The sequence below is a fragment of the Arvicola amphibius genome, chromosome 9 (assembly GCF_903992535.2).
Source record: "Arvicola amphibius chromosome 9, mArvAmp1.2, whole genome shotgun sequence".
In the NCBI taxonomy this organism is placed as follows: domain Eukaryota; kingdom Metazoa; phylum Chordata; class Mammalia; order Rodentia; family Cricetidae; genus Arvicola; species Arvicola amphibius.
This window is the reverse complement of record NC_052055.2, coordinates 59,436,576-59,459,430: the sequence shown is the minus strand read 5'-3', so window position 1 is coordinate 59,459,430 and position 22,855 is coordinate 59,436,576. Positions and strand designations below refer to the sequence as shown.

The window sequence follows — 22,855 nt, the reverse complement described above, 5'->3', positions numbered from 1 at the left end:
AACCCTGGCTGGCGGGGGCAGGTCTACGTCAGCGCGGCGAGGGGCGCTGGGCCGCCCGCGGGAAGGAGCGGCAGGCAAGGGGCTGGGCCTCACCTCCAGACACGCCGCGAGGGAGGACCCGGGGCTCGCGAGTGGGGGGCCGCGGAGCGAGCGCCGCCCCGAGCAGCACCGCCATTCAGGGCGGGGTCGCGCTCGCCCTCCCCCGCCGCGACGGCGGCCTCGCGAGTGGGCGGGGCTTCCGGCGGCAGCGCGCTCGGGCGTCTACTGACGCAGAGTGGACGGGTGTCACGTGACACGGAAGCGACTCCGAACAGGAAAAGGACGAAAAAAATAACCGTCCGCGACGCCGAGTCGAAGCGGACCCGCAGCCACCATGAACAGCAAAGGCAAGGCCGGGGGGCGGCGGGGAAGGTCGGGGAGGCGGGCTGGTCCGGGGAGAGCCGGCCCGGGGGGCCACGGGCTCGCGGCGGGCCGGGCCGCGCTTCTCCTTAGAGGGCCGGGAGCCAGGCCGCACCTGACGTGGCCGCCCCCTCCCCCGCGCCGCCGCCGCTCGGCCCTCCCGGCCCCCATAAACTCGGTGGCGCAGTTTGGAGCCGCGGGCTTGTGTGAGGTGGGGGGGCTTTTCCGTGACGGGCACCCGCTGGAGCGAATGGGGAGCTAGAGCAGGGCTGTGGGGAGGCCAATGGCGGGCCGGCGGAGGCGGGGCGCCGCGCTTCGGAACAACAGGCCTTAGCGGCCTTAACTAGTGAGGTGCCGGCTCCGCGGCGCCGTCTCCCTCGCCGCCCGCCCTGCGCTAGACCAGGTCTCCCCGTCCCCGTGCTTGTGCCGCCCTCAGAACACCCCTCCCGTTGCCCTCTGCACGGCTGACTCCATCCTCTCATTAGGAAGTCGACTCTGAGTAGGAATCTGGGAGGAAAACAGTCTGGACTGGAAACAGCCCAAAGTAGAAGTCCCCTAAGACACCGGCGGTCCAGAACCTCGGGGACGGGTCCCCAGACCTGTCCTTCATCGGGAAGGGGACACGGTCAAATTAGGCTTGATTCCGTCATCAGTATGCTTCTGGAAACAGCGCCTTTTCTGCTCCGTCAGCCCCGTGAGGGTGCAAACAGCCCTCCCTGCTTTTCTTGGCTCCAAGAAATTCGGCGCTGTAGGGCAATCTGTCTGTCGTCCCCGGCGCGCCTCCACCAAGTTAGCTACCCTGTGCATCCTGCCCAGCTGGTGGCTCTGTTCGCAGCCTTGCTTTAAGTTTGTGTCTGCATCTGTTGGAGTGAGGAGCTCACAGAGGGGAGCTCGAGTCGAAAGGAGATTGTGAGTGTCATTTGAGGATGCTGGGAACAGAACTTGGGGCCTCAGGAAGAGCAGCACTTTTTCTTAACCAGTGGGCCATCTCTCCTGTCTGCCATCCCCCCAGTTTGACAGACAGCACCTCCCCCTTTTGTGTTCCAGGTCAATATCCAACACAGCCTACCTACCCTGTGCAACCTCCTGGGAATCCAGTATACCCTCAGACCTTACACCTTCCTCAGGCTCCACCCTACACAGACGCTCCGCCTGCGTACTCAGAGGTACTGCAGCTTGCTAACTTTGAACTAGTTGAGGACACCCATGGGCCCCTCGTTCAGTCTTTAAGTGTGACTTCACAGACAGAAGGATGGTGATTACCATTGAAATTGTGCTGTTTGATTATGTTATTTGACACATGCTGACGTTAAGGTGAGGTTGGGACCCTTGAACAGTAGGTGACCCAGGAGACTGTTGTGTTATTGTGTGCCAGTGACTCTAACGCAGTGATCTGTACACACAAAGAACTGAGAATGGACTTAGGAGCCGTGCATGGTGGTTGAGGCTGGTAGTCCAGCACTTGGGAGGCTGAGGCAGGAGGATTCTGATTTCAGGGCTGTCTTGGGCTATATAACCGAGCCCTGTCTCCAAAACCAACCAAGGAGCTGGGGATGTAGCTGATTTGGTGGAGAGCTTGCTTAGCATGCACTAAGCTTAGATTTGATCCCCAGCACTGTGTGAACTGGGTTTGGTGGCTAGGGCTTGTAATTCCACCAGTCAAGGTGAAGGAAGGAGGATCAGGAGTTCAAGGTCATCCTCTACTACATTGAAGGTACCACTAAGACTTGATAAAGACAGTTCAAATAGGGATGTCACAGAGTAACATTCTGCCCTCTCTTCTGTTCTTTTAGCTCTATCGTCCAAGCTTTGTTCATCCAGGGGCTGCCACAGTCCCCACCATGTCAGCTGCGTTTCCTGGCGCCTCACTGTATCTGCCTATGGCCCAGTCTGTGGCTGTTGGGCCTTTAGGCTCCACAATCCCCATGGCTTACTATCCAGTCGGTCCCATCTATCCACCTGGCTCAGCAGTGCTGGTAGAAGGAGGGTATGATGCAGGTGCCAGATTTGGCACTGGCGCTACCGCTGGCAACATTCCTGTGAGTATGGGCTAACTGGAAGCGATATTCCTTCTCCCACCATCTGTGGACAGTAATGGTCAGGGTTGGCACAACAGCTGCTGTCTCATTGGCAGAAATGTGACACATCCTTTGGTTTTGAAATTAATCAAAATTTTCTTGCCTTAGTAAGATACTGCTAGCTAGGTGGGCAGTGGTGGCACACTCCTTTAATCCCAGTATTCGGGAGGCAGAGGCAGGTGGATCTCTGTGAATTTGAGGCCAGTCTGGTCTACAGAGGGAGTTTCAGGACAGCCAGGACTATTACACAGAGAAATCCTGTCTCAAAAAACAAAACAAAAACAAAAGCCTGCTAGCTTCTTTTTCATTGGTGTGGGCACAGTGAACACTCCTTATTAAGTCCATACACTCTTAATATCTACCACAAGGATGAAAGGTACCAGGAACCCAGGTGATTAAAAAAGTAGAATGCATAATCCCTAGTAAGTAGGTGTTAGTTACCAGTTCCTCCTGCTCAGTGTGCTAGTATTTGGGGTTGGTAGCCCACCTGGTTCTAGCAAAGGCCATCTTCTCAGGAGCCACATTCTAGAGTGAAGTGGAGCGGTGTCGTCAGTGGCTCTTAAGTGTTACAGTGCTGTGTTACAAGTCTGGAATTGCTGAGGTGCAACCCAGTGGTAGAGCATTTGCTTGGATATAGAGTGCTCTCCTGCTCCATGAACAAATGCACGCACGGCCCACAAGAGACCCCGTGGGCTGTTTTTGCTGTTTTGGAACTGTGGCATGCAGTGGTTCTCCTGGGGACAGGCTGCATCTTAGGGTGGGAACACTGATGAGTGACAGGCTCCCTTCCTGTCTGTTTGGATTCAGATGGTGACTTGCTGTAGAACTCAAGCTGTCAGAATTAGCTCCTTTAAATGGTGGTTGCCTGGTGTGTGGCACATGCCTATAATCCCACAGTGGGAGGCTGAGGTAGGGGTCAGCCTGGGCTACATAGCAAGAAGCAGGCAAGTCAGGGTTACATAGTGAGACCCTGGGTTAGCCCACCCCACCCCCTGCAAAAGAAAGTTACTGGTTGGCTCCCTGCTACCTTTTTGAGGCATCTGCTTCCCGTGTGCTCCTCCTCCTTGCCCACTGTCCTTGTCCTTTCCTTCTAGCCTCCACCCCCTGGATGCCCTCCTAACGCTGCTCAGCTTGCAGTCATGCAGGGAGCCAACGTCCTTGTGACTCAGCGCAAGGGAAACTTCTTCATGGGTGGCTCAGATGGTGGCTACACCATTTGGTGAAGAACCGTGGCCACGCCTGTGCCGGGAAAGACATCACGTACCTTCAGCACTTCTCACAATGTAACTGCTTTAGTCATATTAACCTCAAGTTGCAGTTTAGACACATGTTTTTGGGGGTGTCTTTCTGGTGTCCAAACTTTGAGGCACTTTTCAAATTTAATAAGGAACCATGTAAGGGTAGCAGTCCCTCCCTAGAGCATTTTGAGGTAGGGAGGCATCCATTCTTCAAATGAATGTGAGTGAAATAGCCCTGAGGCTCTTCCCCAATTCCTCTGGAGTAACACTGTACCATCCTGGTCTTCGCTTTTAGTAATAAAACATCAAATTAGGTTTGGAGGGAACTTTGATCTTCCTAAGAATTAAAGTTGCCAAATTATTCTGATTGGTCTTTAATCTCCTTTAAGCCTTTGATTTATAGTAGTTGTTAAATGAAACGCATTAGCTGTCTGCCTTTTCCTCCCCACCGGCCCACCCTGTCCTTCGTCTTCCGTCAAATCAGTGGTGCAGGACAGAAAGCTGGTCACGCGGCCCTTCTCGCCTGCACCTGTCCCACTTGCCATTTTTAACTCGTCTTCATAAGGATCCTCTGAAGCCCCCTGTGCCCTGAGCACAGACCCGTTTCTTTGGGCTTTGTGTATCTCCAGGAGAAGGTGAGGGGACCTTTTGGACCCACCTTGTAGGCCGTCTCTGCATCACCACGAACCCAGACTTGCTGTGGTGCCAAACCTGAACTTAAACAACAGTTCTCAGTGCAAGCTGTCCCAGAAAAGTTTCTTTAAAAGTGATGGGCAGAGAAGAAAACACATGAAAAAGCTTGGCTTTAAAGCCAAATTAAGGGTGTTTCGGATCCAACCTGGCTTTCATTTTCTGAGTGTCTGATGCAGCCACTCGGGTCCCCAGGAGTTTTCCTGTGATGGGTTGGTTAGTAGGGTCACATGAATGCCTCGCTATGAAACGACTTGAGTCCAGTGAGATCTCATTAGGATTAATATTTCAGGGATCCTTAATATTCTGATTTGTTTTCTGAGATTGGATTTTATTTTATCTGACATTTCAGTTCATCTAAATCTTGTGTTCTGTACATGTATTGTTTGACTGTACCATCGACTGTTATGGAAGTTCAGCGTTGTATGTCTCTCTACACTGTGGTGCACTTAACTTGTGGATTTTTTATACTAAAAATGTAGAATAAAGACTATTTTGAAGATTTGAATAAAGTGATGAAGTTGCATTACACTGTACTCTAGGCATTCTTTACTCAGCATGTGTTCACATGTTCATACATGTGAGGTCTTTTAGAGCTCACCCAGAAATGAGCTCGGTGCTCCTGTAACTACTTTAGCGATGTCTGTGAAATAAATGGAGACGTGCAAGGTGAGGTTTTAGGTTGGCTGTTCTCATGAGCTTTCACTAGAGCTGGTTCTGGGATTCAGAACACAATCTTAGAAATGAAAGAGCAGTGCTGGTCGTGTTGGCACTGGACTTTAATCCCAATGCGGGGGAGGCAGAGCCAGGTGGCCCCTGTGAGCTCAAAAGCCACCCTAGTCTACACAGTGAGTTCTCACTCGTGCTAAGGCCTCCATCAAGGGAAATACCTTAGTGTAGTAGTCTGTACACTTCAGGGTAATTTCTAGATGGTTGCTCCAAAGTTCTATGTGGAGAAATAACTGAACACAAGCGGGCCAGTCCCATTACTCCAGAGACTGTGGAAAGAGGTCTGCCAAAAGTTTATGGCAGCCTGGGGTAACTAGCAAGATGATGTCTCAAACCCACAAAGCAAAAGCCAACCAGCCTCTGTACTGCAGCTTCTGGAACCTACACTGCTAACATCGGGTAAGAGTTTTAATACCAGAGTATCCAAGGGGCTTGGGTGGAAAAGAGCCTGGTCCGGCAGTGGTGGCACACACCTTTAATCCCAGCACTTGGGAGGCCAACCTGGTCTACACAGTGAGTTCTAAGACAGCTAGAGCACACAGAGAAACCCTGTCTTGAGGAAGAAAGAAAAGAGCTCTACTGGTAGGAAATTTAGGTGGCTAAGTTTTTTCTAACTCCCTCTGTATATAAACAGGGATCTGGGAAATTGTGGCCTTTGCCAGGATAAAGGTCAAACCCACTTAGTTCTCATGTGTTTCTGATGGGACAGTTGCTGCTTTTCTGAACACTCCTGAGGTAGTTCTAGGAACTTCAGAACATCCCTAAGAGTTTTTAAAGAGCGACAGCACACGCAGAAGAGTTAAAGAAGCAGAGAAAACGCTAAGTCAAACTTTAGTTTTTACAAATGAAAATCTGACTTTCATAATAAATTTAATCTGGATAAAAACAGTGTAAATTTGAGGCTGATGGGGGAAATGGTAAGATTCGGATCAAAGGAAGTAACACTCGGAGGCCTGTCCCTCCTGGCCTGATCCTCCAAGAAGCTACACTAGGACTAGGCAAGTAGGGAGGGGATAAAGTGGACCAGCCCGTGGCCACCTTCCACATCTCCCACTTCCAACTCAGGCATGGCCCCATGTTGTTGGCCAGTTGTGAGCACTGTCCTTACCAAGGCCTGACTATATAGGTGTCATAAGCAGCTTTCTCCGTGTCCCTGGACCATGGAGTCAGTGATGATGTTATTGGAGACTGTGTCCTGGGAGGTGAGTGGATTTGCCATCTCATTCAATGCCACTCACTGGCTTCAGAGCAAACATTCCCTAATTATAGAGTCAGTGTGTTAGCACTGGAGCCAGGACTTGGCCCCTCCAGTCTGGGGATCATTAGATGAAGTACTCTTCCTTCTCTCTGCCCTTGGCTGAGTCACTCTCCATCTGGAGGATGGTGCTGGGCTCGCCTTCTGCGGGCTCGTAGGTGACGTAGCTGCCTTTGTTCTTGTACAGGTAAAAGAAGATCAAGGTCACCACCGAAAGCAGGGTGAGGAACACCACAGTGATCACGACTGGGAAAGGAGAGAGAGACATCTTTGAGTACTGACTGGGCCAGTCAGGTCCTCTCAAACCCAGCTTCCCCAGGACACAGCAGCCAGAGTCTCTTGGTATTTAGCTATCACACAGTTTAATTCCCTCTCAAACCAGTTCCTGATGATCATGCTAGAAACCAGGAGGGAAACAGCTGATGCCAACAGGAAGGGTGTTTTAATACATAGCTTCCCATGAGAGTTTCTCTTCCTCACCCACTCAACAAAACCACACATCTCCTCCTTCCAACCCACGCACTCCAGCTGAGCATCCACATGCGCCACAGTCTGTTCTCGGCCACTCCCAACCTTGTTGGCGTGTCTCTCCATCTTTCACAGCTCTGCATGTGTGAGACCTACATGCCAGAAGGAACCCAGTACTGGAGTTGGTCCCTGATGTGACTTTTCCTGTATGAGGAAAATCTTAGCTGTCACACTGGATTCCAGGGTATCTCTGAGCCCAGAGGCCCCTTGTTACCTGCAATGAGCGCTGTGCTGGCCTCTTCAGCTTGTGGGGACAGGGTCTCATGGGCCTGAAGAACTGGCGTGGTCATCAGTTCTGGGAAGTTGGAAGGGGAAAAGGAAATGGTGAGTCCTTTGTCCTTGCCATTCTGTCACTTCACCTTCCTGTTCAAAAGCTCAGTGGTTCAGAGCACTGTCTGCTCTTCCAGGGGTCCTAGATTTTATTCCCAGCAACCCCTCGGTGGTTCACCATCATCTGTAACTCCTGTAACTCCAGGTCGAGAGGATCTGAACTTCTAGTTTCTGGGCACCAAGCAAGCACACATGTAGTACACAAACAGACACACAGACAAAACATTGATAAACATAAAATAAAGATCAAAAAGTTCAACTAGTATCTACAGTAACTCCAAACAATAACCTGGAACAAAGAGATTAAAACAAACCATTTCCAAAAGACAACATTTTTATGAATTTTTCTCTATCTAATACAATGTTTAAAAACAGGGACTTGAGCTGGGCATAGTGGTGCACACTGTTACTCCCAGCACTTGGAGGCAGAGGCAGGTGTATCTCTGTGAGTTCAAGGCCAGCCTGGGCTACATAGTAAGTTCCAGGACAACCAGAGCTACATGGTAAGACCCTATCTTGAAAAAAGAAGAAAGAGAGAAAGAAAGGGGCTCTTGGTTGGTAGTGGTGGCACATGCCTTTAATGCCAGTACTCAGGAGGCAGAGGCAGGCAGATTTCAGAGTTTAGGCCAGCTTGGTCTACCGACTTAAAAATAGGAGGGGGTTGTTTTTCGTTAGGTGTGGTGACATGTCTGTAACCCCAGCACTCAGGGCTGAGACAGACTGACTGTTCCAGGGTAGCCTGACCTGTACAGGGAGGTTCTGTCTCAATACAAAACAACTACGATTCTCGTATCTGATGAACAGGGGTTCGAGCCTGAATTGATTGATTTTCAAATGTGATCTGTCCTTTTCAAGCTACTCCCTTGGGAAAAACATCACCTGCCAGCATCAGTCACTTCAGATGCTAACGGTACAGTACCTAGTTTATAGGCTGTGAGGCAGAGACGCAAGGATCCAGCCTCAGTCACTTCGGATGCTAACTGTGAGGCAGAGACAAGAGGATATGGCAGTATAAGGAACACATCAAATGTTGAGTGAATATATATGAATATATTTGTACCATGCAGCATAGATGTATCCTGTACATCTTTCCATGTTCTACATACTCTTTAATCTTGTCTGTATGTGTGCACATTTGTGGATTTTGGTACATGCATAGCATAATGCACTTGTGGAAGTCAGGGGACAAGTTCTGATGCCCATTCTTGTTCTCCCCCTTGGGTGATACAGGGTCTCTTGTTCTCTGCTGCCTACACCTGGCTAGCTGGCCTTGTGAGAATTCTTCTCCATCTTTCACCTCAGTACAGGAGTGCTGAGAAAGAATGCAGATGCATGCTACTGCCAGGCAGAGTGCTGAGGATGCAGGTGCATGCTACTGCCAGGCACAGGAGTGCTGAGAATGCAGATGCATGCTACTGCCAGGCAGAGTGGCACTCACCTTTAATCCCAGCATTCAGGAGACAGGCAGGTGGATGGATCTTGTGAGTTATAGGCCCGCCAGGGCTAGTGGGACCTGTCTACAGCAGAACAATGCATACTATGCATCTGTCTTTACCAGGTTCTGGGGATCAGGATTTGGGTGCTTATGCATGTACAGCACGCTGCCCACCAAGTCATCTCCTCGGCCCTACATACCTTTCATAAACATTAGTTTTCAGTAATAAAATATACTTAACCTGCCCCAAACCTTTTTCTTGTGGAATATTACTTTAACTATGTAAAGATGTGTTACATTTGTTTATGCTGCATTGGTTTAACTGTGTAAAGATGTGCTGCTGTTTCACCTGGCCTGCCTAAGGTACCTGATTGGTCTAATAAAAAGCTAAACAGCCAATAGTTAGGCAGCAGAGGAATATGCGGACTGGTGGGTAGAGAGAATAAATAGGAAGAGAAATCTAAGCTGGAGGGACAAGAATGAGCGGTGAGAACAAGGGAAACAGAGGGAGACGCCTGGGGACAGCCAAGCAGCTGCCAGCAGCAGGACACAAAGTAGGACACAGAATGAAAGGAAGGTTGAAGCCCCACAGCAAAACAGATGAAGAGAAACGGGCTAAATTAAGTTATAAGAGTGGTGGGACGAGCATAAGAGAAGGCCAAGCATTCATAACTAATATCAGGTCTCCGTGTCTGTATTTGGATGCTGGTTGGTGGTCCATAAGCAAGCCTGCTCTACCTTTCACTTCTAGGATAGGCTCTGCACTTTAACAGGCTTGCAACAGGACTTTCCCCACCCTGTATCTGTCTGTCTGTCCCTTAAGCTCCAAAGCCCAAGTCATTACTCAGAGTCAGGACATTATTAAACTGTGGTCTGGAAACTTGTGGGCAAGTCTTTTTAAGGTCTCTCTAGGTAGCCCCACTGGCCTGGATTTGCTCCATAGCCCATGCTGGCCTTGAACTCACAGAGATCTGCCTGTCTCTGCTTCCCCAGTGCTGGGATTCAAGGTGATAACCACACAGTCTTTTCCTAATTAGCATTTGATGTAACTGTTGAAGAAGTAACTTGGTAAAGGTCACTGCAGGATAGAGGTGTCCAGGAGGACACTGGTCAACTCTGGAGTCATCATTTTCTTCAATAAATAATTTAAGTCTGGCCTAGTGCTCAAACCTATAATCGCAACCCTCAAGAGCCTGAGACATGGGGCTCACAGTGAGTTCTAAGCCAGTCTGGATACAGACTATGAGATCCTATCTCAAAAAAACTGAAATAAGAGAGATGAGAAGCAGAGGAGGGAGGGTGTGGGGTAGGGGGAGAGAGGGACGGGGGGAGGGAGAGAAAGAGTGAGAGAGGGAGGGAGGAATAGAGAGAGAGGGAGAGAAATAGAGAAAGAAAGGGAGGAAGAGAGGGAGAGAGGGAGGGCACAAGCAAAACTAGCAGCTTTGTGTCCCACCTGCTTTGCCAGGAAGTGCGCTAGGCACACTGGGAACAGCAGAGCAGGACCAGCTCCACAGTGCTTACACCCCACAGGTCTTATCATTCTGAACTGCAGAAAGTCCAACAAGGAGCACCAGCAGGGACTGATCTGGTGGTGGTCCTGCTGGGGGCGACTTTAAGGAAGCAATGTTTGATGGCAGCAGTACTGGGAGTCGAAGTGGCTACTGCCAGCAGAGCCAGGTCTTAGGGCCGGCTGTGGCACCACTGAGCACGGGTAAAGGGATCTCAGCTGCTGTGAGCTGCGGCAAGAACAGGTCAAGGGCGTTGAGGGTCTTTTTTTACAGAGGCCAACAAGAGCCTCTAATTCCCCATGATCCCATACTGAAAAGCAGCAGGAGGTGAGCTGCGGAGAGACCTTCCAGTCCATGGCCAGCCCAGGGTGGGGGGCCAGGTGGGGTGAGACAGGGTCTCTGCAAAGGTCTGGCTGTCCTCGAACTCACAGAGAACCGCCTCATGTATGAGAGGCCAGAAGACAACTCGAGGGAGCTGGCTCTCTCCTACCACAGGGTCCAGGAGACTGGACTCGGGTCATCCTGATGGCTCACTCAACCTGTTATTCTGTGAATCATTAAATCGACATTGCAAGGCTATTGTGTGAATAAAGTGGGAGAACACCTAAAGAGTTGGCATGTCACTCAGCTGTAGTGCATGGGCATAGGCATGCACATGTGTGTGTATGCATGTGTGCATGCATGCATGCATGTGCACGTGCAGCTCCAGCTCCAGGGGATCCAATGCATTATTCTAGTCTCTATGGACACTCATAAGTGCACACACATGGAAGTGTGCACGCACGCACACACACACACACATCACATTAATAGTGATCTTAAAATATGACATCTAGCAAGATGGCTCAGCAGGAAAAGGCACTTAGTGTATAAACCATGGGACCCTGTAAAGGCTTTAAGTTCTTGAGCTTCTCACTCTCCAGCCTCCACCTGCTACAGCGATGGCAGGCATCACCCACGCTTGTTTTTACGCAGTGCTAGGGAACAAACTCAGGGCTTTGTTAGGCCTCTACCAATTAAGTAAATACATACTAGGCATAAGGTTTTTAAATTTACTTTTTATGTTATTTGTTTAGAGACAGGGTCTCACTATATAGTTGCTGTGGGCCTCGAATTCAAGAGTTCCTCCTGGCATTTTGGACTGACAGATTTTTTCTTTTTTTTTAAATGTATTTCCTTATTATGTATACAGTGTTCTGCAGGTCTGTATGCCAGCAGGCTAGAAGAGGGCAGCAGATCTCATCACAGATGACTATGAGCCACCATGTGGTTGCTGGGAATTGAACTCAGGTCCTCTGTCTGGAAGAGCAGCCAGTGCTCTTAACCTCTGAGCCATCTCTCCAGCCCAGATTTTTTTTTTTTTTTTTTTATGAAAATGGTCTCTACTAGAAGTGAAACAGCAGAGCAAGGTGATGCACACGACTTTCAGAGGTAGAGGCAGGAAGATCCCTGTGAGTAAGGCCAGCCTGATCTACATAGCCAAGGCTAAATAACAGACCTGGTCTCACACAAAAGAGAAAAGTGAAAGCTGTAACACCGGGCTGAGCCGTGGAGCCTGGCCAGGGTTTAGAGAGGTAGCTACTGTCCTTTTCTGGAGTCTACGCTAAAGGTCCAGAGTGCTCACGGTCTACCCACTCCTGTGTCCCTGCAATCTTCTCATTCCAGCATGATTTCAAAATGTGAGTCATCTACAAAAAGACAAAACAAAACACGCACATCAAGCTCTCGAGCAGCAATGCCAGGTTAGAAGCTGCCGGAGACTCCCAGAACAGCAGCAGGAAGCTCCAGCAGCTCAGGTGGCGGGAAAATGACAAGGGCAGTCTCAAAAGCGTTATATTTGGAATAGGCAAGGGAGGGGTGTAAGGCTCCAGGTGTGGCCTTGAACGTCTCAGGGTAGAGAGGAAGCAGGATCTCTGTCTCTGTCTCTCCAAATGGAGAGTGGCTTTTTCAGTAGGGAGAGGCAAGCAAGAGTCACGGGAGCTGAGGAAGTGAGCTCAAGAAAAGAGAAGCTGAGCTGGGCGTGGTAGGACAGTAATTCCAGCCACTGGGAGGACTGTGAGACACTGTGAGGCCAGTGTGGGCTACATAATGAGGCCTTGTCTCCAAGTCAGGAAGAAGAGAAGGGGAATGGCCCAGGAAGCACAAACACAAAAGGATGAGGCGGCACTTACAGAACTTGTAGCCAATCTTTGTCCCCTTGCAGGGACTCTGAGTCGCCTGTGCAGACAGACGGCTGCAAACCGGCTAGGCTTGGGGGGGTCAAGTTATTAAGGCCTGCTTTCGGGGTGCTGAACTGGAGACAGCAAACAATATGAGTCAGGATGGGTACCTTACGAGAAAACTGTTACAGACTTTTATGTTCAGAGTCCAGGTTGACAGACATAGAAATTAAAAACTTAAGCCAGGAGTGGTGAGGCAAATTTATAATCCAGGCTTGAGGCAGGAGGATTGCCATGAACTCAAGGTCAGCTGGGGTTCCATAAAGAGAGTCTGTCTCAATACCTAAAAATGTTAATTCAATAGCCAGGAGTAGTGGTGGATGTCTTTAATCCCAGACAACAGAGCTACATAGTGAGACCCTGTCTCAAAAAGAAAGAAAGAGGGGGGAGGGGAGAAAGAAAGAGAGGAAGAAAGAGAAAGAAAGGAAGAAAGAAAGAAAGAAAGAAAGAAAGAAAGAAAGAAAGAAAGAAAGAAAGGAAGGAAGAAATAAAGAAGGTTAATTCAGTAAGTATTGAGTGATTGACTGTACTCTGTGCTAGGTTCTGGTCACGAATCAATGAACAGAACAGGCCAGTTTACCTAGGCCATACGTCCACTGAGGAGCCAGAGATGGCTTGGTGGGCAAAGGTGCTGGATGCACAATGTAGAACACACATAAAATGGCAGGCAAGAAGTGATTCCACAAAGTCGTCCTCTGACCTCCACAGTTATTTATGCAGGGCACATGTACCCAGACACACACACACACACACACACACACACACAGAGAGAGAGAGAGAGAGAGAGAGAGAGAGAGAGAGAGAGAGAGAGAGAGAGAGAGAGAGAGAGAGAGAGAGAGAGAGAGAGAGATTTTAAAAAATGAATGAAAATAAAATCCACTGAAGAGTACTCTGAAAACTGAGGCAGGGATATTGAAAGTTCAAAACCAGCCTGGGCTATATAGGAAAACCCTGTCTCAAAAACCAAAGACAAATCAAACAACAACAACAAAACCCACCTCCAAATCCCCACCTTCACAGGGCTCCTCAACTGAAAACGAGCTGCGGTGTGCAGTCTGGGTTCTGGGTCAGTGAACGGTGTCACCGGACGCTCACAGCAGCGTTGCTTCTGAATCCATGGGTGAAGCAACCCCAGTGTCCATCAGGAACCGGATGAACAGAATGCAGCTAATGTAGACATGGGGTATTATTCCGCCTTAAAAACTGATGGAGGCGCTGGGGAGAAAGGCTCAGTGCCTAAGAGCACTTGCTACTTTTGCAGGGGGCCAGGGTTTAAGTTCCCAGCACTCAAGCTGTGGCTCACAACCACCTGGAACTCTAGTTCTGGTTTCTGAAGGCACACACATACAAAAATAAAACTGAAGGAAGGAAGGAAGGGAATTCTGATGTGTGGTACAACACAGATGAGCCCAGAGAACATGCTGTCAAGTTCAATAAACAAGGCACAAAGGACAGACAATGGGCTGGCCCGGTAGTGAACAGACTTTAATCCCAGGAGACAGAGGGATCTCAGAGATGGAGGCTAGCCTGGTCTACACAGAACAGAGTCCAGGGCAGCCAGGGATGCACACTGGTACTCTATTTGTTTTAAAGGCAAATATTGTATGATTGCATTTATATTGATTTCTGATGACCTAGAGTAATCAAATTCAAGAGACAGAGACAGAACATTTAATAGGTAGAGTCTGGGATGCTGAAAAGTGTAGGTGATAGATGTCCTTAAATGGCACAGACGGAACATTTAGGATGGGGCTGAGGACCAAGTGCTTGCCCAGTGTATGCACGACTCCATATGTAGTTCCCAGCAACACACATGTAGACACAGTACATTTTGTTATGATTTAATCACAAATTTAAAAACCTCTTTGCCTGGTGGTGGTAGCACACCTTTAATCCCAGCACTCAGGAAGCAGAGGCAGGCGGATCTCTGAATTCAAGGCCAGCCTGGTCTACAGAGAGAGTTCCAGGACAGGCTCCAAAGCTACAGAGAAACCCTGTCTTGAAAAACCAACCAACCAACCAAACAATCAAAAGCCAAACAAACAAAAAACCGAAATGACAACAACAAAAACAAAAACAGCCCTTCCCTTTGCAAAATGTGTGCATCTGTGTTTGTCTAGGTGCACTGCCTGATGTCTGTGTGCATGCCTGGGACCCATTTCCAAGGCTAGAGTTACAGAATGTTGTAAGCCTCCAAGTGAGTTCTGAGAACTGAACCCAGGTCCTTTAGAAGGGAGCCGTGCTCTTAACCACTCCCCTTCCCTCAAAGACAAGATGTGTAGCCTGGGCTGGTTTAACACGCATGATTCTCCTGCCAGCATAGCCTGCACAGGTGTTGTTGAGATGTCCCCCCCATATGTACAGAACACAAGGGAGGATTGCAGAGGGAGGACCACAGGGGGAGGACCACGGGGGGAGGACCACAGGGGGAGGACCACGGGGGAGGCTCTGTAAAGAATAGGTGAGCCAATGGGATTGGGGAGACAGAAAATACAGAAGGAAGTAAAAGTAATTCCATGGTGGTTGCTGGTTCGAATATGTGGAAAACAATCAGGAAGAGGGCAGGGCGGTGCCATGTAGGAAAGAGCTGCAAATTTCAATAAGAGAGTCGTGGAACTTTCCTGAGAGGTTCCCTGGAAACCTGGAAGATGGTGATGGAAGCAGCCATGCAAGCAGCAGAGACGCAAAGTCAAGGTTCAGCTATCTATAATAACCGCTGGGCACCTGGGCTGGAGTGCGTGCAGCATGTTAAAGGGGCCACAGGGAGGCACCTTGGAGGGAGCAGCAGGGAAAGAGAGGTAAAGGCAGCGCATGCGCCTGCGGGCTGCAATTTGGCCTGTAACTGTCCGTGAACTTCCAAGCTGTTACAGGCTCATCACAGAGCCGGTCTTGCTAGATGTTACTCTCCTACAGATCTTGTTAAAATGCAGACGATGGGGGCTGGAGATGGCTCAGCTGTTATAGCACTGACTGTTCTTCCACAGAACCCAGGTTTGAGTCCCAGCAGCCACATGGAACTTTCTGGAACTCCAGTTCCTAGAAGAGCTGATGTCCTCTAGTGGACTGTGCAGGCACTGTATGTACATGGCACACACACACACACACACACACACACACACACACACACACACAAAATGCAGGCAAAATAGCAAACATTCGTATACATAACACAAAAATTTAAAAAAAATCTCTATTTTTTAAGAATTCAGAGGCCGGGCGGTGGTGGCGCACGCCTTTAATCCCAGCACTCGGGAGGCAGAGGCAGGCGGATCTCTGTGAGTTCGAGACCAGCCTGGTCTACAAGAGCTAGTTCCAGGACAGGCTCCAAAGCCACAGAGAAACCCTGTCTCGAAAAACAAAAAAAAACAAAACAAAACAAAAAAAATAATTCAGACGTAATATATGGAGTGGAGGACCCCAGAAATCCAAATTTCACACTTTTGAAATTCTAAGACTATGATATCATGAAGAAGCTTAATCTAGTCCACGGGAGGAGAGAGAGAGAGAGAGAGAAAGAGAGAGAGAGAGAGAGAGAGAGAGAGAGAGAGAGAGAGAAACAAGTCCCCAGGCTCAACCAACAACCAGCAGCAACTCTCAGGCTCTCAGGCCTGGGGAGGGCGGCACTGTGGACTTTCCGGTCCACTGCAGCCCATGCATGAATGCAGATCCCATCAGCAGAGCTATGAGAAATTATAACCTGCTTTGATTTGCTCTGTAGGGCTGGCAGGCAACTGAACCTGGGCTCGTGCACACGCCAGGTGAAAGTGGCAGTGCTGGGTCCCGCTCTCTCGAACCCCAAGCGGCTGCTGCTATTTTAAATGAATGAATTTTGGGTTGTGTTGTGTGGCAACACGTGATTCCAACAGATTGATTTTAAGGGATCTCTTTGACTGTGGCTCGGCTAACAGGCTGATGGTGAAGATGAAGGCAGACCTGACGCACACTACAAACCCAAATGGGGAGCCTTTCTCTAGCACCCGAAAGCCTTGACTGGGTCTGGCAGTGAGTGAGAAAGTGGCCAGATCTGCTGGAAAGCAAAACCCCATAGGACTGGAGTGGAGTGGAGTGGGGTGGAGTCACACTTCTGTGGCCGGAGTGTTACCTGGGATGGGGAAGCTCTGATGAACAGACTGGGGATGGGGCGTGACTGCTTATCAGATACCCAAGGCGAAAAGAATAAAACTGCACTAGAGATTAAGAAATGGGAGTTGGGCGGTGGTGGCGCACGCCTTTAATCCCAGCACTCGTGAGGCAGAGGCAGGTGGATCTGTGAGTTCAAGGCCACCCTGGCCTACAAGAGCTAGTTCTGGGACAGGCTCCAAAGCTATAGAGAAACCCAGTCTCGACCCCCCCCCCCAAATTAAATAAATAAATTTAAAAAGGTGGGTCGGGGATATGGCTCAGTGTGGAGGACTAGCCTTTCAGTGCGTGGCCCTTGGTTTCGTCCCACCACTGTGAGAAATACACACAGGAAATTTTAAAAGTCAGGGCTGGAGAGATGGCTCAGTGGTTAAGAGCACTGGCTGCTCTTCCAGAGGACCCAGGTTCAATTCCCAGCACAGCACCACAAGGGACCTCACAACTGTCTGTGACTCCTGTTCCAGGGGAAATCAGATACCCTCACACAAACATGCATGCAGGCAAAATACCAATGTACATAAAATAAAAAATAAATTTTAAAAAGATTAAAGTCATTAGTATACTCAAAATAGGAGGCTGGGGGAGATCAGTCATGTGGTACGTAGGCGGGTTGGTGCACACACAGTAGGCACACGGTAGGTAGGCAGCGGGTCAGTGCACACACGGTAGGTAGGCAGGTCAGTGCACACAGTAGTCAAGTCAAGTAAAGCCTGGACATCAGCGCATTTACCACTGAACCCACAAATGACCTTCACAAGACAAGTTTTGGTTGAATGCAAAGCTGTGGTTTAGGGCAGGTTCAAGAAAAATGGAAGGAGGAACTGGAGTCAGAATATAAAATGTGTGTGTGCTGCCGAAGGCCAATGTCCTGTGTCTAAGTTCTCTTCATCTTATTGTTTCTGATCTTACAGCATCAGCTAGACTGGCTAGCAAGCCCCAGGGATCCCATCTCCACCTCCCAGCACCAGAATGATAGGCCTGCTTCCCTCGATGTCTCTGGCTTTCTCTGTCAGTGCTGGGATCTGAACCTGGGTACTCAGGCACTGTGACACAGCCATCTCCACTCTCGTCCCATAACTAAACATTTTTTTTTTCTTTTTGACAGCATTTTGCTATATTGCCCTGGCTGGTGCAGACTCAGAGATCTGCCTGCCTCTGTCTCCCAGTGCTGGGTTTAAAGGCCTAGCTTGAAGCAAACCCTACAGAGTTCTGTACAGGTGAATACAGAAATGGAGCAGCCACTGCAGCCTGAGGGAGCTGCCAGCCAGGGCTCTGTGCGCACTCAGGAATGACTCACAGAGCAAACAGTTCACGGTGCACAGCTGACGGTGCGTCTAGAGCCATGTCCTCAAAGAGGTGGGATCTATGCAGCGACAGAAAGCAGAGAACCTGGACATGGTACAGCAAACAGGGAGATGGTGGAGGGGACGCCTCAGCAGGAAACGGGAGATGGTGGAGGAGGAACCTCAGCAGGAAACGGGGAAATGATGGAGATTCCTTTCTAGAACTTTGATTTGCTCAAGACTGTCCTTACGAGTGAGAATGGGAAGCAAGCACTGAAGGAGAGCCAGAGGTTCACATGAGGTTTATCCACGGTGGTTTGACCTTATGTGCCCTGCTGACCTTAGTTGCTTTTGAATCGATATTGCAAACCAGGGCAGGTCCATAGCCTCCTCTGAGTGCTAGTGTTACATGCATGCGCCATCACAACTGCTAGTTACGACTTTTATGATGAAAACAGACAACAAGGTAATCTAATCCAGAAAGCCTGGCACCTAAAGAAGGCAGCCGGGCTATGGGTGTCTCGGTGCTAGAGTGGTTCTGCTCACGTAGGCCCCAACTCGGATCCCCAGTTCCTGTCAGTTTTTCCTAAGAAAGAAATCTGCCACTCTCTGTCTCCCTTCAGAGTAGGCAGGTGCGGGCAGAGGGCCATGAGCTTGAGGCTCCGCCCAGATCCGCTCCCACACCTTTCTTTTGTTGACCCAGATACTAGCTGATTTCTTTGTGTCTCTGTCTTATCAGGAGGTTTCAGATCTGCTGCCACCTGAAGTCGCCAACCTACTTATTTGCTCTAGGCCTGCCCAGACAGGGGCCACTCCCACAGTCCTCCCTATGGGAACCCACTCTGGAATTCTGTCCCTCTCTCCTGTCTCTCCTGTGCCCCATGGCAGGCGGCTGGGTGGGGGAGACTTGGATGGAAAGGACACACCGTGGGGGTACATCCAGCCTGGCATAGTCTGTTCTCATCAGCTGCACCATGGGAGATTTTCTCTTTTCTTTCTTTAAAACTGGGAAATCACTGAAAATTTCTTAACTTCCTCAGTTTTTGCTTTGATAAAATAAGAATAAAACTTGCTTGGTGTGTTGAGAACTAAGTTCAGTGAAAAGTTCTAAGTGTCTCATATGTGGTGGGACCACTGGGTAGTAAGGGTTGGGCTTCCCCTGGGGGGGGGGAGTGGGCGGAGTTCCCAAGGCAGGGCTCCGGTCCCTAACAGGGCAGGCTGACGCGTGGTCCTGCACCTTGGTCCACAGTGACCTTGGGCTTATGGAAATGTCTCTTAATGATTGCATTTTAATGACTTTTCCTTCAAAATCAAGAAAATGAGCTTTCAAATAAAGCTTAAGATTTAAGATTGATGTATCAGCCAATTAATTATTCATTGCAGTATTTTCATCCATAATAACTCATTATAAACATCATTATATTTGGGGGGTATTGAGACAGGGTTTCTCTGTGTAACAGTCCTAGTTGTCCTGGAACTCTGTAGACCAGGCTGGCCTTGAACTCAGAGAATCTCCTGCCTCTGTCTCCTGAGTGCTGGGATTAAAGGCAAACATCATATTAATGCTACCATAGTCTTAACCTGGAAAGATTGAAAAACACACATTTTAAACTTTTTGTTTTTAGACAGAGGAAAGAGCCCACCGGGACATAGGGAGTCACATGGTGTGGTGCAGAGTGGCCCAGCATTCTTTAAGGAGTCCTTAGGGACTCCTGACTGAGGAGGAGGGATGTGAAGGTGGGCTACCCAGGAGCTGGACCCTTGCATGGCACCCTGCAGGGAATCCTGCTGATCTCTAGTCTTCTCTCCACTCCTTGGATGCAGGATTGCTCACATCTGGTGAGCAGGAAACTGTGCATCCTAAAATTCTACCCTGCTCACACCACTTGTACCAAGAACATAAACACACAACTCAACAACACAACTCAATTTTAAAAATGGGCCAGGAGCCAGCGAGATGGCTCAGTAGGGGGGATACTTGCTGCTAAGCCTAACAACCTGAGTCCCTGAAACCCACATGTATGCTATGGCATGTGTGAGCACATGAGCACACATGTGCACAACATGAATAAATAAATACTTAAAAAATGGGCAGAGTCTTGAACAGACAGTTCTCCAGAGACACCCTGGTCACCAAGACCATGTAAACTTGCTTGGACATCACAGTCATTAGGGAAACAATCAAAGTCACAATGAGATACCGTGTCACACACACTGAGACAGCTAGCATCACACCCACCCCAAATAACAAGTGTTGGAAAAGATATGGGGAAACCAGAACCTTCGTGCACTGCTTGTGGGGATATAAATAACACAGCTATTATGAAAAATTGTATGGTGGTTCTTTTAAAACAATATATAATTGCTATATAACAACTCCACATCTGAATGCATATCCGACAGGATGGAAAGTAAACAGCAACCAGATATTCACTTCTGTGTGTCTAAACAGAACGTCCACACATACAATAGGATCTCACTTAAGATGTAAACCAGAGGACATTCTGACACATGCTACAACACGGATGACCCTGCAGGCTCGGCACTAAGTGGAATAGCAGACACAGAGCAAACACTGAATCCCCTCATCCAGAGAATCTAGTGCTTAGCTCTCCTCCCACTCACAGCCTTGGCCCACAGGCTAGCCGCGTGGTCTGTCTGTCTGTCTGTCAGTCCATCTCTTTGCTCACCTCTTCTCACCAGATAAATGGGAATCAAGTGCCTCAGATTTACTAATCCCTGGAGGAACTGCCCTAGATTTGCCTTCCCTGGGGTCCTCCCTGTCTTCAGATCAACAAAAGCAAAGCCACTCGAAGTGAGCCTTTGTTCTTCTGAAAAATGAGACTATACAAAAGAAGACAAAGGGATATAGATCAAGGTTTGCTCCTCCACACCCTGGCTAGCACAAGGTGAAAACAATCAATATGTAACTATCTGTCACTGGGCCAGACCAGCCTGATTAGGAACTGCAAGGTAAGAATCAATTCATCACCCAAGAGCGCTGCCCAGCGCATCTCTAGGGGAGCAAGAAGTGAATTATAAGGTAGGGTCTCTTTCCAGGGTTGCAGGCCACCACCACCTGGCTCCTTGCAAAACCCGTCTCCCTTTTCTGACAAGGACTTATGTAGCCCAGGCTGGACTTGAACTCACTACGTAGCTGAAGATAACTTGAATTTCTGGTACCTGCCTCTACCTCCCAAGTTGCAGGGAGAAGGGACCACAGGCAAAGCCATCACAGTGGGTTCCACCCCACAGGATTCATTCCATACAGGGAATCAAACCCGCGCTTGGCAAGCACTCTACCATTGGAGCTACATCCGAGCCCTCCCAGTTATCTTTAGAAGACTCTTTCCCACCTTCAGCTACAGGGGTGAATGTAAAATTGGTTCCTTTGGGCTTAAAAGAACATAATGAGCCCAGGTTACTATCAGAACCCGGAACTGGCTAGGCCCAGATGCACTAATGGGCACATTATAGTTGAATCCCGCTTCCTCCGGAGGCCTTTTCCTGTGTAAGGCCGGGAGGGAAGGAGGGTCTTCCAGTCTACACTGGGGCTTCCCGGACTGGTTTAGGGGTGGGATGGGCGTAGATTGTTGAACAGTTTTCGTATTCCATTTATTCCATCACTTACCTCCAGGAGAAGGTGTAGCCGGTAGGCTGCTCATCGCTGCCGAGGGCAGAGTATCTAGCAAGGCCAGTTCTGTGGAAAGAACGGAAAAGAACGCGGTAGATGGGGTCTTGAGGTTGCATGGCTTGGAGATCCCAGCAGAGCCTTCGGCGCCAGGTTTTCCTGAATCCCTTCCCCCTGGACGTGTCTCCGCTCTTCCTTCTGGTTCTCCCTGAGGATCTAATCAATTTTCATAAGCAAATCCCTACCCAAGAGCAGATCCCCGCCCGGGTTTATCTGGGACGTGTCACGTTGGTGACTTTCCCCAGGTCGCCCCTTTTACCAGGCTTGGGAAAGTCAGTCAAGGGTTGGCAACTGAGCAGCCGACCGGGTACCGCAGAACAGATCCGGGCACCACGGCCACCTGCATTACCTGGAGCCCCGCGGAGCCGGACACTGAGTGCACCAGCTCTCCGGGGACCCCGCGCGTCCCGTGCCCGCGCCCTTGCGGCCGTCGAGGGTCCCCGCAGCCGCGCGCTCCCCGCCCCAGGTCCGGTTCCAGCCGCCGAGTGCGATCCCGGGCTCCCAGGCTCCCCCGCCGTACGCTCACCTTTCCAGTCTGACCGGCGACGGGGCAGGGCCGGGCGCCGCGAGTCCTTTTGAACTCGCAGTGGTGGGAGCGGCCGAGATTCGCTCGCCCAGGCCGCGCCCGGGACCCCGCGCCGAGCGGCCGCCGAGCCCGGGCCGCGGTGGGTGGGACAGGAAGGAGCGCGGGGCCGCCCTCGGCAGGTTCCCCCGGGAGGAAAGGCCACTGTCCGGAGCCGCCCTCCCTCGTGCCCGGCTCGGCGGGGGGCGCGAGTCGCGCAGTCCTCCGCGCGGAACCGCCGGTGTCCCGGACCGGTGCAGGTAACTTGGCGGGAGCACCTCTCCGTCCAGCGCCGGCCAAGCAGGGCGAGAAGCCAGGCCCCACCTGCACCTTCCGCGTGCGACCTTCGTGTGAGGCCGTGGAGCGTGGAGAGGGTGAGGGGTGTGGCTGAGGTCTGGGCAGGATTAAAAGTCCCAGCGCAGACGCTTGCCAGCTGAGTGGCTGTGGGCAAATCCCTGAACACCTCGATAGTCCGGCTTCCTCATCCCTAAAATGGGGACTGAAAGTGGTAATTCCTGTAAAGCCATTTCACAACCCTGGTCCTAGCCCAGAGCAAGTGTCTTAATTTAAATATTCATCTGTGCTGCATTTTAGCTGCTGCTTGACTCACATCAGTGGCAGGAAATGCTCCCAAATTAACTAGAGGAACCCAGTGACTAAGAGGATGTAATTCTATACAGCACGGGCTCTGCAGTTGGCCCCGCTGTGTAAGCTAGCACACGCTATGTCTGATTGTCTTCCTGGGGCAAAGCTATGAACCCGTGGTGTTA

At 50.0% G+C, this 22,855-nt stretch overlaps 2 protein-coding genes across 3 annotated transcripts; one reads left to right on the top strand and one right to left on the bottom strand.

Annotated features, from left to right (window-relative positions):
- Positions 1-233: 233 nt before the first annotated feature.
- On the top strand, positions 234-4,934 carry Dazap2 (DAZ associated protein 2). Its single transcript, XM_038342574.2, has 4 exons — positions 234-386; positions 1,447-1,565; positions 2,193-2,438; positions 3,572-4,934. The coding sequence occupies exons 1-4, from the start codon at positions 374-376 to the stop codon at positions 3,698-3,700; spliced, it is 507 nt and encodes a 168-aa protein (XP_038198502.1). The 5' UTR covers positions 234-373; the 3' UTR covers positions 3,701-4,934.
- Positions 4,935-5,987: 1,053 nt separating this feature from the next.
- LOC119822919 (small cell adhesion glycoprotein) lies at positions 5,988-22,552 on the bottom strand. 2 transcript variants are annotated; one of them, XM_038342575.2, is made up of 4 exons: positions 22,050-22,505; positions 21,464-21,532; positions 7,132-7,212; positions 5,988-6,635 (listed from the first exon to the last, which is right to left on the bottom strand). In XM_038342575.2, the coding sequence occupies exons 2-4, from the start codon at positions 21,495-21,497 to the stop codon at positions 6,457-6,459; spliced, it is 294 nt and encodes a 97-aa protein (XP_038198503.1). In that variant the 5' UTR covers positions 21,498-21,532; positions 22,050-22,505; the 3' UTR covers positions 5,988-6,456. The 2 variants fall into 2 exon arrangements, with proteins under 2 accessions (XP_038198503.1, XP_038198504.1); XM_038342576.2 differs by lacking the exon at positions 5,988-6,635 and adding an exon at positions 6,654-7,061 and having other exon boundaries at positions 22,050-22,552.
- Between the last annotated feature and the right edge of the window lie 303 nt (positions 22,553-22,855).

Coding starts and splice junctions, on each gene's coding strand:
- Dazap2 (XM_038342574.2), top strand. Junction 1,566..2,192: donor CTCCGCCTGCGTACTCAGAG/GTACTGCAGCTT, acceptor CTGTTCTTTTAG/CTCTATCGTCCAAGCTTTGT. Junction 2,439..3,571: donor CTACCGCTGGCAACATTCCT/GTGAGTATGGGC, acceptor CTTTCCTTCTAG/CCTCCACCCCCTGGATGCCC.
- LOC119822919 (XM_038342576.2), bottom strand. CDS start 21,497: ATGAGCAGCCTACCGGCTACACCTTCTCCTGGAG. Junction 7,213..21,463: donor GGCTACACCTTCTCCTGGAG/GTAAGTGATGGA, acceptor CCAACTTCCCAG/AACTGATGACCACGCCAGTT. Junction 7,062..7,131: donor CAGCACAGCGCTCATTGCAG/GTAACAAGGGGC, acceptor TTCCTCATACAG/GAAAAGTCACATCAGGGACC.